The sequence below is a fragment of the Manacus candei genome, unplaced genomic scaffold, assembly GCF_025592945.1.
Source record: "Manacus candei isolate 608988 ecotype Guabito, Panama unplaced genomic scaffold, ASM2559294v1 h1tg000011l, whole genome shotgun sequence".
NCBI classification, from domain to species: Eukaryota; Metazoa; Chordata; class Aves; order Passeriformes; family Pipridae; genus Manacus; species Manacus candei.
The window spans coordinates 5,292,650-5,309,934 of NW_026138059.1; the positions used below are offsets into that span (position 1 = coordinate 5,292,650).

The following is a 17,285-nucleotide window of genomic DNA, read 5'->3' on the forward strand; positions in this document are numbered from 1 at the left end:
AAAAGAACAGTATTGCCTAAGCAATGCAAAGGAACAGAAGAGAAGCAGACAAAGATTTTAAAAGTAGTTTTATTTTTCCAGACATTTGACTGGTTGACAAGAGTAAAATTTATTAATCATGCTCTAATTATAAATCACTGCATCCAGGACATTGAAAATAAGAGTTGATTTTAGGTTATACAATATATACAGTTGCTCTGCAACTAAACAAAATAAAAACAACAGAATTGAATATTATACATCTCGTAGCATTCTAAGCTGCATTTTAAGTGTCACTTGCTCCTTTTTAAACAGTTAACACAGCAACCTAATAGTCTGTCTATTAACAGTTTTTTTGAGTCATTATTTTAATCAGATTTGAAAAGTTGTATGAAATATGCCAAAATTTTGGACTTAAAATTCTTGATTTTATATTATAAATAGATATCTACAGGCTCTAGAATTTCTTTTTTCTCTGCCAGAGGAGAAAACTTTGAGAAACATGGGAAATCAAGGGATAAATTTTGCTTAGCTGCTCTTTATTGGTCCTCAGGATTTTATCTGTCTGCACTGGTAGTGCTATTAAGTTGTAGTCTAAAAGTTTCCTAGTTTCTAAGTGACCAGTTGTGACATTTTCGTGTATTCCTCTTCTAGCAGAACTCAAGGAAAATTTGCATAATTTTTTAACTTTACGAATTGTTACATACACTATAAGATTCTGTGTTAAAAATACTGTACATTAGGAGATCTGTGCAAAATAATATGCCCATTTACTCTCTAGACTCTATCAGGGATAGAAACATACAAAATAGTGTTGCAAACTGAACATATCAGTAAGTGAATAAAACTGTAGTGCTAAACTATTACTCTATCATTTTACTGGGAACTTTGAAAATACGGACTAATTTGCTTTGACTTGCAATAAAAATATCTTGAAACATTCCAGTTTGTTCCCCATTTATACTGCAGCAACAGCATCTAGGAAGTGAAAGTTAAACATCTACGTGGCTGTACCCACATGCCTGAGAGGCATCAAGCCACGGTACCATCAGGAAAGGTGGCACAAGGTGAGATCAGTGTTGCTCTTCCAGCACCTTTGCAATGTGATTTTTCTCCAAATAAGCATATATGGTGGTGGTGGCCTGTTTTCCATTGCATATGAAGGGGCCAATTTAAGCACCATTTGCCAGAAATTCAAAGTTCTCTTGATAAATCTAGAGATACAATAGTCACGAAACGTGATCAAAGCCAATGTGACCTAGACATTGATTTTTCGTATCCTATGCCTCAGTTTCCTGTAGCATAAGCAAAACCTGGTACAATTTCACAATATACAAACATCAAAATGACGTCAGATTTGCATTGGTGTTTTATATTCCATCAACCAACTGGGAACTATCCATGGCCTAGCCTTTGTTCACGAATCAGTAAAACAAATTTAACAACAGTGTAGCTACCATAATGTGGGTATTCTATATAAATACAGAGTGAGTTGCAAACTATCATTGTTTGCAAGGTAGTGGCATACAAATTTTATAAACCAGAACATAACGTAGTGTACTTGTGAGGTGTCAGATACCTCAATGACCAAGGATAATTACCTAATTGTTCCACCAAATCTGTTCTCCCTGTGAACACATTGCTGGATGACTTAAGGAAAATTCAAGAATTTAAAAACAAAGTCTAAATGCTACAACGAGACAAGTGTAAGAAATGCTCCGCAATCCATCATCATAGTTAAGTACATTTCAGGAAATGCAGTTTTCAAATCCTTGAGTTAATGTAGTAACTCATTAATATTGCCATAGTTTAGTTAACCAGCAGTAGTCACATTAAATGACCAAAATGGATGAAACGTACATAAAGAACATTCAAAAAACAGGTTCTACACACGTGCAGCATAGAAAAACGAAACAGTCTCAAGCTCACAAAATTAGAACTAGAAAGTTCAACGACTAACAGATTTCAGATAACTTTAAGCAAATATCTACATCCATTCTGAAAGAAAGAAGTTTCTCCTGTGGTAAACTGAAATACTTTTTCACTTTTACCTGGCCAAAGACACACGATTAAAATAATTTCTTCTGCAACTGTTGACATCCTGGATGACAGCCAGTATGGCAAGATGCTGAATGAGTCCAATTCAGAACTACACAGCAGCTTGCCTGTTTTGATTCCAACACTTCAAATGGTGTTTGAAGAATTGGATAAGTTCACTGCCCTGTTAGATGCACACACAATTTCTATGACTGGGGAAGCAACACTGAACTGTAGTACTGTCATGTTACAAAAGGTAGAATAAAATTACAGTAATTGATTGATAAGAACATTCATAATGTTGTGATATTCAGACACATGGACTTTGATTGTTAAAGCTTTTCAGTTCACCTTGAAAAATACAGGAAGAGTTGTTTTTTTTTTAAAAGTGTAAACTGCTTATGAGAAGTTTTCACATAGAAAAAAGTTTTAAAAGTCCCCAAATCAGAATGATGGCAATAAAAAAGTAAACTACAGTACCTAGAACTTGGGCAGTGCTCTGGCAAGGTGTCTGCAGATAGGTAGGTGAAATGAAATAGAACAAAACTTATTTCTGTGACTGCTGGAAATGAGAAATGTCTCCGCTTATCAGTAGCAATTTAGTCAACAATAAAGTGCACAAATGATACAGGGAAAGCTCCTTTCCGACTGGGATCTCCATCAATATGACCAATCTGAAAGAGTCCAGATATTTTTCAAGTTAAATCTCAAAATGATATTTCAGTATTATCAAAATAAGTATCAGTGAACTTCCTGCCTGTAACACAACAAGCCTCTCCCTACGTCTTTTCTGTACTAGTGGTATTTTTGAGAATAGGAAAATTCAGTCCTGCACTGCTGCATCATTTCAGTGCAATCTGTAATGCCTGGCAGCTCATATTCAGCCTCTGTTAAGCTGCTTCTTTAATCACTGCGAGGTAAAGGGATGTACCAAACTTCAGCATTTTTTGGTTTCACATGAATCTATTTGTGTTTTTACAGCATTATTGTCAATCTAGATGCAATTTGAAGCTCTGTTCTTTGCTAGCTAACAGATATGGGCAAGTGTTTTCATGCACAATAATTTTCCAAGATTTTGCTTTAGCCGATGAGACTCTGGAATGTAAACAGCTGAGATTGTTTCCCTGCTCAAATAGACTCAGTCTCATTCAGCTGAAGAATTAGGACAATACAAAGCTCTCTTCTGAGGCCCACCATACAGCATCTGTAATAGCAGCAGATTCTTAAATTGCTGACACCACTCCAAAAATTTTCTGGATCACGCAGACCATGTCCCCCATATACTGTGTACCCTATTAATTAGATTTTATTTTTTTTTTCTGAATGAGGAAAGCTAGAAGCTTGTCTGAAGTTTGACTTTTTTGAACTAAATTACTTTCTGCAATCAGGTTTCCATGAGATGAAGCATTTCTTTCTATTTTGAAACCCAGCATGTGGTCTTCTGAAGTCACTGTCAAGCTCTAGATTTCATTTCTTTCTTTCAAAGTGTGTTGACATAAAATGCAAAATACTCACCCACCACTCCTGATCTTCTTCACCATCAACTACAATAATATCTCCCTCTGAAAAAGTTAGCTCATCTGGGTTATCTGCTACACAGTTGTAAATTGCTTTTACTCTCTTGGGTTTAGTTTTTGACTGAAATGAAAAAAATAAATTTAAATAATACAGCAGAGAACAGACATAGCAGAGTTGATTTAAAGTTTCACAACTGCTTCCAACCATTATTTTTCACAGCTTAGAGTTCAGCTACATCTTTTATGCTGAGTGCTCATGCTTCAGGCTGAATTTAGCAGCACCCAAAGCTTTTTGGAACCACTGTGCCAACAACATGGGCCAGGTTTCCCTTAGAAATCTTCCATTTTGGCTCACCCAAACCTGTCTTCAGAGCTCTACATCACTGCAGTGAGCACAGTTTTGTTCAGAAGATGGGGTGATCAAGACTGAGTTCTGTGCAGCATGGGTAGCAGCAGCAGCATTATCAGGGGGAGGCCTCAGCCAGCTGCCAATACACCTCTTCTTAATTTGCTAAACCCACTTCAGTAGTGTACAAACCCTCCAAAATATCCTCTGCCTCTCAGCAGTGCTCTGAAGACTGCCAGCCACAAGAGTCGTTTGGCAACTCTTTCAAAGGGAAAGTTTAGTAAGGAGTTGCAATTCCAGTGTGGCAGTGGGACTCCAAGCCTAGCTGTGTTCTGTGTTAAATGATACCAAAATTGTTTTGCTTTGGTTTCACGGAATCCACCATCCTCTCCTCACACCTCTCCCAGTGTAACCCAGTTGGCTGTTGTGTTCATTTTCAGCCTCCTCATCCTTTGTTGCAGACCAACAATAATGCTCCCCACACAGTGTTTCCATGCAAAACAACCCAGCACAGGTGAAGAGACACAGGACCTGGAAGCAGGCTGTAAGCTTTCTACCACGAAAGCTTACCCCCTTTTCCCAGGCAGAGGGAGAAAAAATTGCTCCTTTCCACTCTAAGATGCCAGAGCAGAGCTGTAAGTGCCATTTAGGTCACAGATGGCTGTTAATACAGTGAGTGTTTGGGACAGGAACTCCAGATGGGATAAGGAGAAGATGGTTTCATCACCATCCTGGAGCCCCCCAGGGACTGGTCCCACACTCTAGTTAGGTCAGCCATGGAGAAGGAAGCTTGTAGAGGGAGAAGAGATTCCATTCACAATTCTCTACCAGCAAAATGCTCTGCTGTGGACAGTACTGCCCAACAGGCTCTTAATGTGCTACTTTGTTAGAGCTGAGCACCATGCAGAAAAAAAAATGGGGAATGTGGATGGGGAAGGAGGGAGGCAGAATGATGGTTATGCTGTTCTGTAAGTATCCATTTGTATTCTAAAGCCTGGCCTGCCCAGGGCAGGCACACCCTGAGGCTCTCTCACCCCTGTGAACTGTCAGTCTGGCACGGCAGCACAGCAATTTTGGAGACATTCCCTCTCAGACAAGCGACAGTCTGAGCCACAACCACCTTTTAAGTCAAAAGGAAAAAGCTTCACATCAGTACAAGGGTGATAAAATGGCAACTTCAAAGTGCACTAACTACAGGTATTTCTTGTTCTTTAGAAGGCAAGGAAATGAAAACAGATCTCATTCCCAGAGGAATAAAATCTTTCAGGGAAGTTTCCCATGTATCTACAGTCTGATTTCAAAAATCTAAATAATATATTAGGGAAAAAAAGAAAAAAAAAGATGAATCAAGAATTTCCATCTGTTAAACAGGTTATTGGGTAAATGCACTATATAGCAGATAAGCCACTGGTTACATGTGCATAAACAGCTAGACTCGTCTTGTCTTTACTCACATTTCCACAACCATTTTTTAAATCTGGGCTGACCTCTGGATTTTCTGGCAGGGTAAAGACTTAGCAAAAAGTGCTGGAGTATAAGGCTAAATGGAGCAATTTAACCAAAGAACTTTAGCTACGCTGATCTAGCTAAAGCTCTTTAGCTGAGGGGCCCTTGACTAAATCTCAGCTAAGATGCTTTAGCTAGATTGATTAAGCTAAAGCACCTTAACTAGCACACACTCCCTGAGCCAGGTTTTCCCTTACTTCTCTGTCCTGTGACAGAAGAAAGTCACCCAGGTGATTTTCTCAGTCACAAAATTCACCCCACTGAAGCTCTAGAGACATCTGGAAAGTCATATTTGTTCTTCATACTATGTAATTAATATTAAACAGTGAAGATGCTGACCCTAGAAACTAGTCAGAACAGCCCATTCACTCATAATTAAAGCATTTTGTCCCATAAAATAAAAAAAATAAAAAGGAAAGAACAATACAGAAACTACAACAACTTCAATTTATACAGAAAATCAGGTAAGCAGCTGTTTCAGAACCAACAGATGTGTACACACTGCTCACACCTGAATCTCAGCACACGTGGGAGAAATTGTGATTAGGATACAACAGCTTCACAAAGTAAATAAGATAATGTAAGCAAAAGGGACAGATTTTCCACTTTACACTACTTAGACCACTTAATTTTGTTATGGCCTAAAACATGAAAGTTATTTTAATGCATGACAGACAGTAACTTGGTTGAACAAGTGGGGGAGGCAAGAAACCAGAAAATTTTGTACTCCCAACTAATGCAAGATGAACTGCAGACGTCTGCAAGGCTTCTCAGCATGAGAAACAGCTAATAGGGGTTCTAAGAACTCAGGACCACCATGTAAGGCTATGCACACAAACACAATGAAGTCTGTTCTGGAATTGCTATTTCAGTGGACATGGCTAAAGGAAAAATGGATGAAGGGAGAGAGACAGGACTGAAGAGGGTAGGTCTTTTCATTACAGCCCATTAATAAGACCATCACAGAGCCAGAAAGAACACGTCCTACCTCTCTGATTATTATTTACCCACTGAACCACACTCCTAAACAGAATGTAAAGCATGAAACAGCCCAGATCTGGTCACATGCATCATCTCAGAAAGTATGGACTCCATATTGTGACTTACTTACTGCAGAGAAATACTGCCATGATCAAGGATATAGATGTTTTACGTCTATCGCACAAGAAAGCAACAGAAAATTAGAGCAAGGATCAAAAACCCAGCTAACTACACATAATGTACAGCTACACTACATCTGGAAACACATCCCTTTACCTACACCAGTATAAGAATACGGGTACTGACACTAATATGTGTGTTACCACTTATGGTCCTAGATTGAAAATAGCAAGTAAGAGCAGAAAAAGGCTACCTCATCAGATCAAGAGTCCACTGAAATCCAGTATCGCTTTTCTAACAGTCACTATAAGGTTCGGGGAAGGTGGAGAAGAAAAATACAGAATATGTCCAGGCATTCCCCTTCAACCACTTTCTGTTGGGGATGTGCTTACCAAGAGATTTCTCTCCTGTCACCAGGTGAATGCACAACAAAGAGATGCAAAGAGAACCAACTGCACAAGGAATCGGTTTCTTTTCTTTCGAGCTTGACTCCTACTAGCCTTGTCTGAAGCTGTTTCATCTACCTACATGAACAACTATGAGTATATCTGCTTCCATTATAAAAGTAAGCACCAGAGTTCCCTTATTACTTACTTCACTAAAGATTAAGAATGAAGCTAAATGTTACTTACAAGTGACTCATTCACCAAGCTCACCTACGAGTGACTAACTCATAAAGCTTATTTATCTTCAGTAAGTCAAACCATACATTCGGTGGATTGGACACAGTTGAACACCACAAGGAATCCATACTTCTTTTCTTTGGTTTCTCTTTGGTTTTGGGGGGTTTGGTTTGGTTTTTTAAATTTAAAAATCATATACTATCTTAGAGGAAGTTCAAGAAAAACAAAATTTTCATAAATACTTAGTACAAGTCACACATATACTTAAACACAGGATACAGGCTCTGTATGTTTCATGATTCTCACACTTTCTCCATGATAGGATACATAATCATGTCCAGTGTGTTTAACAGAATGCAGATTTAATTACATCAAATGCCAGATTTTGTACTTACTATTTGTGATTTCCTTGGCATTGGTGCTGGTGGCTGGATTTGTGCCAAAGTATTTGTTGTAGAACCAGCCTGTGTTCCTGGAATGTCACATACAGAAGAAGATTCTCCTGCTAAGGTAAGTAAACCAAGTAAATATTAGGCATGCTTCAAAAAAAAAAAGTAACGGTATCATTTGAAGCCAAATGAATTATTCTTTAAAGCACACAAAAATTTTTATATTCCATAAGTATTTAATTTTTAATGGTTCTTTCTAAGTAACTGAATAGAATTTTCTATTCTTTTCCTTACCAAAAAGATAAACCTATATAATAGATGAGGGCAAAACCAAATATATCATCTCTCCATTCCTTCAGTACAGACTGTGTACTGTTAGAATCTTTCTTTCTGACTAAAGACCATAATTATCAGGATGCTGTATTCTTTACAGGAGACTCCTGACACAGATGACAAGCATTAGCAAATTACCCTTAGATATGTCAAGAGGAAATAAAAAAGAATCACTGTAAAAATAAATGAACATAAAATATATAGTGGGAAGGAAAACTGGGCAGGAGGAATTCCACTACAACCACCACAGAATGTACACAAACTTTACCATAGGGATTTTATGGAGATTACTTTGCTGTAACGTCCCAAAGTAGTAGTTACTTTGGACAATGAAAAGCGCAGAATGAATAATGAACTCTGAATAACAAACTCTGTTTATTACCATGAAAAGAGCAATATCGATTTGCAATTTAATTAAAAGTGAAACTTGTATGAGCTTTAAATTTTCAAACCAGAATCACATCTTTCTATTCTAAAATGTGTACCTGATACCTAGTTTATGACATATGCAAACCACAGAGCAAACTAAATTTTTTATAATGTTACTGTGAGAGTGACCCAGTACTGGCACAGGTTGCCTGGAGAGGTTGTGGAGTCTCTGTCCTTGGAGACACACAAAAGCTCTCTGGGCATGGTCCTGGGTGATCCACTCTTGCTGTCCTGCTTGAGGAGAGGGGTTAGGCCAGATGACCTGCGGAGGTCCCTCCCAGCCTCAACCATTCTGTGATTCTGTTTATTACATGGCCCCATTATTTACATTAACTGGCCCATAACTCTGTTCATGAAGAAGAACTTGTGTATCAAGAACTTGTGTAGGCATCAGGGCCTACATCAAGAAGAATGTTGGTACTGACTGTAGTTAAACGTGCAAGGTAAATTAGAAAAACAAACACCACAAACCCACACTCTCCCTTAGATTGTTATAATGATAGCTTAATTACAATAGAACTAATTTCTAAACCACAATTACCAGGTTGTTGTAGAGACCCAGGTCCTCTGGTCTGCCCTTTGTTAGTTAAGCCAGATGACTTCTCAGTCCTGTGCAGAAAGGGAGAAATTGATCCATTTCAGAAACAAACAAGAACTTGAAATGCAACAATACAAAGTTCTTTCCAAATTATAAAAGTCTTGGCACGTCTTCAGTATATTCTGGTGACAGCTATTTTGCTTTTAAAAATACTACTTTTCTTCTGTATTTTTGATTACGCCAATTGAAAGTTGCACTTAATTTAAAAAAGGGAGAAGAATAATATAGGTGCAATTAATGCAATTTGTGGCTTTTCCCAAGTTCTGAAGTTGCTTTCACTGTTTTTTTCAATTTGTTTTTGGCTAAAATTATGTATCCATATTAGCCTGTGCATTATAGCAAGCCTCAACAAGTTGTGTCTTCCTTCTACTTAGTATGGTATATGCAATAAAAGGGCTAGAAAAGGAACTTAAAGGCCCAAGATTGCTTACGTCTTTCAGTCCCATTTTGTGAATGAATTATTTCTTCCACACTTTTCTCAAAGATCCTATTTTCCAGACTTCTCTTCACCTTATTGATGTCCCCTGGTTTCCGCCTCACTATTCTGTATCTGTCTTCTGCTGTAATGCCCCAAACTGAACACAGCAGTCCCACTGAGGCACTACTGAAGCTGAGTCAATTGGGAGGATTAATTCCTATAGTTTTCAGGCTATAGTGAAACAATACCATTTCTCTTTAACTCTTCCACAACAGCACAAGTTGTCTGACTTGCTTTAATTTATGACTCACTGTGTCCCTATAGATCCTTCTTCTAAGGACTTTTGCTTACCCATACTCTGCTGCTCTCCATGCTTCGTTTCTGCAGTTGATTATTCTTAATTACTAAGTGTTGCTTACTGAATGACACCCCTCTTCTCCCTTGACTACCACTCCAGTTTGTCAAGGATGCTTTGGACATGATCCTGTTTTCCAGTACACTTCTCCTTCCTAACTTAGTTTTTTGCAAATTTAAAAATTACTTTTTCTGTTCCAGGTCTCTCTACTTCTCTATTTTCACTCTACAAGTGAAAAGATTGAAAGCAACAGAACTTTACATAAAGCATGGGAGCAAAAAATGGCACAATCAGATATTAGATCCCATTATCTCTTTTTTATTAGATGAGAATTAGGAATCGATTATTCTTTGTGGCTTGTTATTTCCATCACAGCTAAGCATTCTGGAGATATTCTGCAAGTCATATGATCTTAAATCACTAGGCTGTCTTGTTTTTACCACAGAAATCCTTGTCATCTGCTTCCTTAGGGTCTGCCTTTATTCATTCTCATACTCTAGAACACATGACTGGCAGAAGTATGCATGCTTTATAGATGACTTGTATGCTATATATCATAAAATTGATAAGTTGCTAACAATGATGAAGTATATTAAATACTAAAAGGACATTAGTTACCCAGGAATAGGCTTTCTTTGAGAGATTCTACTCGGAGGCTGTGGGGGCAATGGTGGTGGGGTTGGCTTAGTTTGTGGAGGAGCTGGTTGCTGCTTTGATTGCTGGTTCAGAGCTTCTATAATGCTGGCTGTCTTTGCCACTGGAGGTGGTGGTGCTGGAGAAAGTACATCTATAGAGGAAAGTTCAACAACAAAATGGAATTAAACTTCTATTTACCATTTTGTTTCTCGGGCTCTCATCATAGGTCCTCCCTGTTCCAGGACTTAGCCCCATTTAAGAAAAATGCTTTACAACATGCAATCAATACCTTTAACAGAATGCAATCCTTCCATTGGAAGGAGGACCTCTTTGGAAAGAGGTTTACCTTTTTTTTTCACCTAGTCAAAGTCAGAGAGCTCACAAGAACTTAAATTCAATCACCATTAAAGTACAAGCAAAGAAAATTCTTACCAAAGTCAGTCATATTCTTGAAAACAGCAGATCAGAATATATTTAAAGTGCTAATATTATTTGCTCAGTCAAGGTCTTCAGTTTGCGTTTTATGAAAAAGTAACTGAATGAATAATATCAGAGAAATTTTATTTAGGGGAACATCTTTTCTTAAAATCCTGTTAACAACTAACTTTACATAAGGTTTAGCAATTAATTAAAATTTCTGTTGAAACCACCACAACAGCAGCTGGCAATGCATTAAAACAACTTTTTGCACTCCAACGGTCTGCAAGAATCAAGCACAACGTGGAGACATAGCCCCAGGTCTACATGTAACACTCACCTTTACAACTAGTGAGAAATGCAGCATTGAAACTATAAAGTGATGAGTTCTTTAGATCTAGTAATAGATGGTATTTCCTGCTGACCCTGCACTACACCATACAGTCCTCACTGGAACATCAGAGAAGACAGTTTGTTACTGGATGGGAATGACAGGCCAAAGTTACAGTCACCAAAAGAGGAAGTATGAGTTGTGGAAATGGAAAAATAAGCCAACTATGATTAGATACAGCAGAAGGGAAAACAGGGGAAAGTGGAAACATACTTGTAGATGTTACACGCAATGGCGGCACAGGGGGATGAATAGCTGGTGGATCAGATGAAGACCTCTGCCTGCTTATACTTTCCACTCCTAAAGAATTTGTCTTCCACATTGCATTAGATGAAGAAATTGTCTGAATACCACTGCCAAGAACTGAAGGCTGAACTAAAAAGAGAGGAAAATACTGTATTATTATTATTGCTTACCCTAAGCACAAAGTGTTAATATTCACACCCGTGCTTTTAGAAATGGTGCAGCCAGACCACTATAATCAGCAATAGGAACCACTGCATCCTGCTGGAAAGCCAGAGCAGAAATCAGTCTGGTGTAAAAATTACTCAGCAAGACTTCAACCAGAAACTTCTAATATTTTACCTAAGTGAAATTTGTCTCCAGTCATTATTTTAGAATATGTCAACACTTTAAAAAAGCAGAGGTTTCTCAACAAGAAGACACAAGACAAGTCTTGCTACCTTCTTCAATCTCTGACTGATACCTGTAATTTTCTCAGGTACTGCAAGAAAAGGACCTCACGCCCGCACGAGCATTAGTACACGTTGCTCACTCAAAGCAAAACATCAGTTTTGACTTGGAAACAATGTAAAACTGTAATTCTGAATTTCACCCAAGCAAGAAGCTATAGTAACTAGTTGTGAAACAGTTACAAAGTATGACTTCTTCAGGGCCTTCTTAATGACTCCATTCTTAGGCTGAAGAGCTGCCTCCTCATTTCATAAAAACACGCTACAGGTTTTCTTCATAAGGCCAATATTTTGCACATAAAGGCCAATATTTTGCACATATTATGCCACTTCTCCCTACTCTGCACATGAGCATCATATTAAGAAAAGATGAAACAGAGTAAGGTATGAATAAATATTAGGTTGCAGGGAAAAGCATAAAAGGCTCAGAAGACTTGGAGAACTGCCTAAAGCTATGAGGATAAAGGAGTAATAATACACCGTAAGTATAATATCAACAACATCACCAATCAACAACAAGCTAAGACTGATGATACTAGTATAGCTTTTAACTAAGAATATAAATTAATAGGCTAATACATTGCTAGAGTAAAGAATATGAGTTAATAATCTAAGGCAGGCAGCATGACTTCCTGGCATGAGTTGTATTATAGCGGTGCCAAGAAGTCTGGGGTTGGGAATGAAATTAAAACGACACTCTTTGAAAAGTGCCATTTAATCAAGGGCAAACAGTGGGTAAAAGAGTATGGTTGGCCATGATTGAAACAATATCAAAAGGTAAAAGTCTTTTTAACTATCCAATTGTATTACTGATTCAGAGGTAGACTCTAACAGTTAAACAAAGTGTTTGTTTAACAGCTCCTTCTGTTAATTTTCCTGTTTGGTGGGAGAAACATTGCTTTCCATCAAATAAAAAACCGTTATTGAAATATTAAGTTTAGAGTTCATGTGAAAGTGCTAGAGGAAAGGAATCCCACCTTGGTTAAGTTTTATATGCTACTAAACTTCCCCCAGTCTCATGCTATCCTTTTAAAGTAACCCATGCTGTTCTGTTGTTCTCTGCTTTTCTACTCCCAAAATAATATATTTTAACCCAACTTCTATGCTGAAGCCATTCCTGTGAGAGCAGTAACTGACTTTTCATACTACACAGATGATCAATCTGCCATCTTAAACACAATCACTGGTGTCTGGAGACTTGCATTCTGACTTCTGCACAGTGCTCCCAAAGGCAGAAGCCCATGTGTGCCTGGAACATTCCCTGATCATATCTCCTCTTATGGATTCTGATTTACAGCACCATAGAAAACCATGTGTTTAAAGGTAATTTTTCTTTAATTGAACTTTACATAAATTTAGCATCCATGAAACCTGGTGGATTAATAAAGGTATTAAAACAATGGAACACCAAGCATGACCTGTACAAAGAGGACCAATAGACATTTCTCTATGCTTCTTTACTATGGTCAAACAGATTACATACAAAGATAAGAATGAAATTCACAGCATCAGCATTAATGGTAGATTTTGCAAGCACACAACCCTTTTGAATCAGGACAAGACACGTACATTTTACACTGTTCTAATGATCTGAGTGTCACCAGTAATTGGTAGTTAAATTTTCAGCCATCCAGTTAGGGTTGTCTCCACATCATGACACTTATACTTTTATTTCAACAACCTTGAAGCATATATTAAGAGAAGACTTTGCAATGTTATAATCTCATGTTTTGTATACATTCTTCATTCTTCGAGGTCTTAAGCAAATTTTCACAGCAGACAAATGCTATTGAAATTGTATCTTTAAACTGAACTCTGACAACAACATCTTCAAGTATGAAAAAATGAAATATAACAAAAAAAATTGTTGAACTAAATTAATTGCAGGCCTCCTTTTAACAAATGATTTAGCTCTAGTGAGATTATTTAGGTATTGTTTTCTCAAACACTGTTGTGCACTTTCTCATAGGTACACTAAAATCACTCAGAACAGGTTGAGCAAATTCACTTCAAGTATATAAAATGAAGTCATCGGTAAACTGTTCCAATACTTACCTGTGCAAAGCAACTGTAAAAGAAAGCCTAAAAATATAAACTTTTAAAAAAAAAGTGATGACCCCATTCCTCTAATATACAATGGTATTTTCCGCTGTTAGTACCTTTGCCAATATTCCTTGGAGGTAGAGGAGGTGCACTACTTGTAACAGGTACTGCAGGCTGAACGGGAGGTGGACTGCCACTAAGTATTGCTCCATATGTTTCATTCTGTAATATACTTGGCATAAACCCTCTTTGCTTATCCTTAGCAATATTCGCTGCATCTCTTGCCAAGGATGCTACATTAGGCTGAAGTTGGTTTGACCCAAGCTGGTAGAAGCTTACAGGCCTGTCCTCTCTCCGATTGGGACTGGGTTGCTTAAACACAATAACAAAAGAATTCATAATTACCACATTAGTAGTACTCACTTTATTTATTAGTAGATAGAAAGTTATTAGTTTCTATAAAGAAAAAATGCCTTCTAAAATGCATTTTCGTTCCTTTTAATACGTAATCTAAAACCTACATTCTGTCCTCTTCAAGACAAAGTAACTGTACACATAAACAGAAAAAGATTAAATGTGAACTGCATTTCAAAACAATTAACATATTTCTCCTCTAGTATACTCCTGTAGGATAATATTGTATCCTTATATGCACAGGACTATACTTCTATAGATAATCAAATTGGATGAAGTAAAGATTCTCTGCATCAAAATGCCTGGCAATATTTTCAAAACTAAATAAACAACTGAAGATCATAAGCTTCATCTGAAATTCAGCAGTGCTAAATCCCAAATACATGCTCATGATCTCAAAACCCAGACTCAGCTGCATCCAGGTATTATACCTGTAGCTCAGCCTAGAGCAAATTAGAAGCAAAAAGTTCTCATGAACTCTTTTTAGCTCACTAGTATTGCTGGACAAGTTCAGGAGATTACTTCAATTGGCAGCTTGGATGGATCATTGCTCATCCCATGTACATTATTAAATGAGATCTAATTAGTTGTCTTTGAGATTTACAGCAATCATCTGCACTTAGCATTATTCTTCCTGTTTCAAGAGCAAGCATAGTAATTATTGCTATCAAATCATAATTAAAATAACTGGAGTTACAAATTCATGTAGCTACTACAGGAATGGGCTGTAACAATCCACAGCCCAGAGAACATAAATGTGCTTTCAGAAATAGTACTAGATAAACACATCGCTAACATGCCGTTTGTATGAAATTAAAATAACCATTTATAGTAATAGCATTTAGGCAGAATAGATTTACACCAAGAGTATCACTAACAAGCAATCAATTTTTCTCTGAATATATTCAATGCTTACTCTGGGTTGATCATGTAGGGCCTTTAGACATGCTATAGCACAGCATTATAGTTCAAAGATTTATCAGAATGCTGTACGTGACAGCCAGACACATTAATCCCTACCCTTACTTTGGTTTAGCAGCCTCACTCACTGGCTGACGCTCTCCATTCCCTGACCTCTCCATTGTCCTGTCCTTGTTTAAGCCCACACTTCTGCTTTCTAAACCACTAGAAAATTCTGGGTTTGCATTGTTGATTCAGCTTTTCACTGGTTCACCAGACCGAAGCAGTTCAATACAGGGACAAACGTGTGTCAGAATGGAGGCAAAACTGAGGTAGGACCAGGCAGCCAGGTTGTGCAACAGCAGCAGAAACCAGTTGAATTGTCTTAACCTTCTTTTAGGTTAAACTTTCTTTTACATTAAATACTCTGGACTAAAACAACTCAAATTTCAGACAGGATCTTTTCTGGCAAAGATTACAAAATCTATTCAATTGCTTTACCAGCAAGACAAGCCCAACAGCTTGACAGTTATAAACAAAACTCTAATGTGATCCTAAAGCAACAGCAGTATTCACCCATGCATTCAATGTAGTCATAGACTACAGTCTGTGATTAATGGCCCTTAATCTCCTTTCAGAAGTCCCTGCAGTATAAACCTATTAATAATGGGCAGCGAAGTAGGATCTTCATTACTTTAGCCTCACTGCTGAATAGCAGATACCTTCCTATATCAGATGGAGCTCAGTGATTCAAAAAGAGGACACTCAACTGCAGAAGGCAACTGGCAACAATGAAGGAAGTGAAGGAAAAGAACAGATCAAATATACAAATTTAGAGCATGCCAGAAAGGGATTTCTAATTGTAAATTACTAAAAATTTTTACAGCTGGAAAAAAATTGAATCTCTAAAAGTTTCAAGCTGCTTTATCAAAAAGGTCATCATCAGTGCTGTTATTATCTGAATGGTGATACAATATATAGGAATACATAAATACTGTGATAGAAATATAAAATGCCATGCAGAAGTAAAAAGCCCCATAGTAAAAAGCAATGTTACTGAAATAATTATGAGCATCATACGTACACATGTACGTGTTCAGAAAAATAATGCTGATACAGACCTGCAGCTTTTCATCCACATCATCATCACTTTCATCCAGATCTTCATGGAGTAACCGCCACTCGTATTCTACATGAACATGAGAATTAAATCTTCCAGACAGTGCTTGAGTAAGCTAAGGAAAAACGAGATGACTGTTGACACCTATGTTATGTGCAGTACTTCTTTTTAAACAGCATATTTAAAAACAAACAAAGCCCACATATAGAAGGAATCTTGATTTCAGTAATGTGGAAAGTTACTGCACTCAGGTAAATTTAAAGAATTAAGCTGTGGTACCAAATACAACACAAATAAATCCAGCCTGTCCAGATCCCCCTGCAGAGCCTTCTTACCCTCCAGCAGATCAACACCGGTGTCATCTGAAAACTTACTGAGGCAATCTTACTTGTGGATCTCTGACTAATAGCTCAAACAGAATCGTCCCCTGGCCCCAAGAATTTTAGCATTTCTGATGCATTTAAAGAGAAATATAGTTTTCTTCTTAAAAGCCTATAACTATTTCTAAGGATATAACTATTTCTAGCATACCATTATTGCATCTGGAATATATTAACTGATTATTCAATTGTAAACTCTTAAATGTTCAAACATGATTTTGCTTATAAATGCAGCCATGGAAAGACAATACTCACCAACTCTTCACAGTGAGTATGTTTTAAACGTTTAGCTATATCTAGTGGCGTCTCTCCTGCTTCATTTGCTATATTACAGCAAGAAAAGAAATATATGATGAGCAGTGTCACTATTAACATGTCCATTACTAAAGACAAACCTGCAGATACATAGTGAAGGACTAGATCAACACTCTAAAACTCATCTCTTTCCTTCATATGTAGGTTCAAATCATATCAACCCTCTGACCATGACAAGGAGTAGTAATTCAACCTGCCATATATATATATGAATGATAGCCATGAAATGGCAGTATATAAATAGACATAAAAGACAGCAATTAAAAATCTAAATCTGTTTAAAAATAAGTGTAATGTATAAGTGAATTTTAAACTTGAAATAAACAGTCAATATTGATTCTTCTTA

The 17,285-nt window shown here is 37.3% G+C and overlaps 1 protein-coding gene across 2 annotated transcripts in view; it reads right to left on the reverse strand.

The window, feature by feature from the left end:
• Positions 1–53: 53 nt before the first annotated feature.
• ASAP2 (ArfGAP with SH3 domain, ankyrin repeat and PH domain 2) overlaps positions 54–17,285 on the reverse strand; it is an 84,809-nt gene continuing 67,577 nt past the window's right edge. The window contains exons 20-28 of one of the 2 annotated variants that reach the window (XM_051778294.1): positions 16,880–16,947; positions 16,246–16,359; positions 13,927–14,182; positions 11,289–11,450; positions 10,250–10,418; positions 8,802–8,869; positions 7,505–7,614; positions 3,532–3,654; positions 54–2,690 (exon numbers count right to left, since the gene is read on the reverse strand). In XM_051778294.1, coding sequence (XP_051634254.1) covers positions 2,616–2,690; positions 3,532–3,654; positions 7,505–7,614; positions 8,802–8,869; positions 10,250–10,418; positions 11,289–11,450; positions 13,927–14,182; positions 16,246–16,359; positions 16,880–16,947 — 1,145 coding nt within the window. In that variant the 3' untranslated portion in view covers positions 54–2,615. The remainder of the gene's footprint in view (positions 2,691–3,531; positions 3,655–7,504; positions 7,615–8,801; positions 8,870–10,249; positions 10,419–11,288; positions 11,451–13,926; positions 14,183–16,245; positions 16,360–16,879; positions 16,948–17,285) is intronic. The other variant, XM_051778295.1, reaches the window with a different exon arrangement.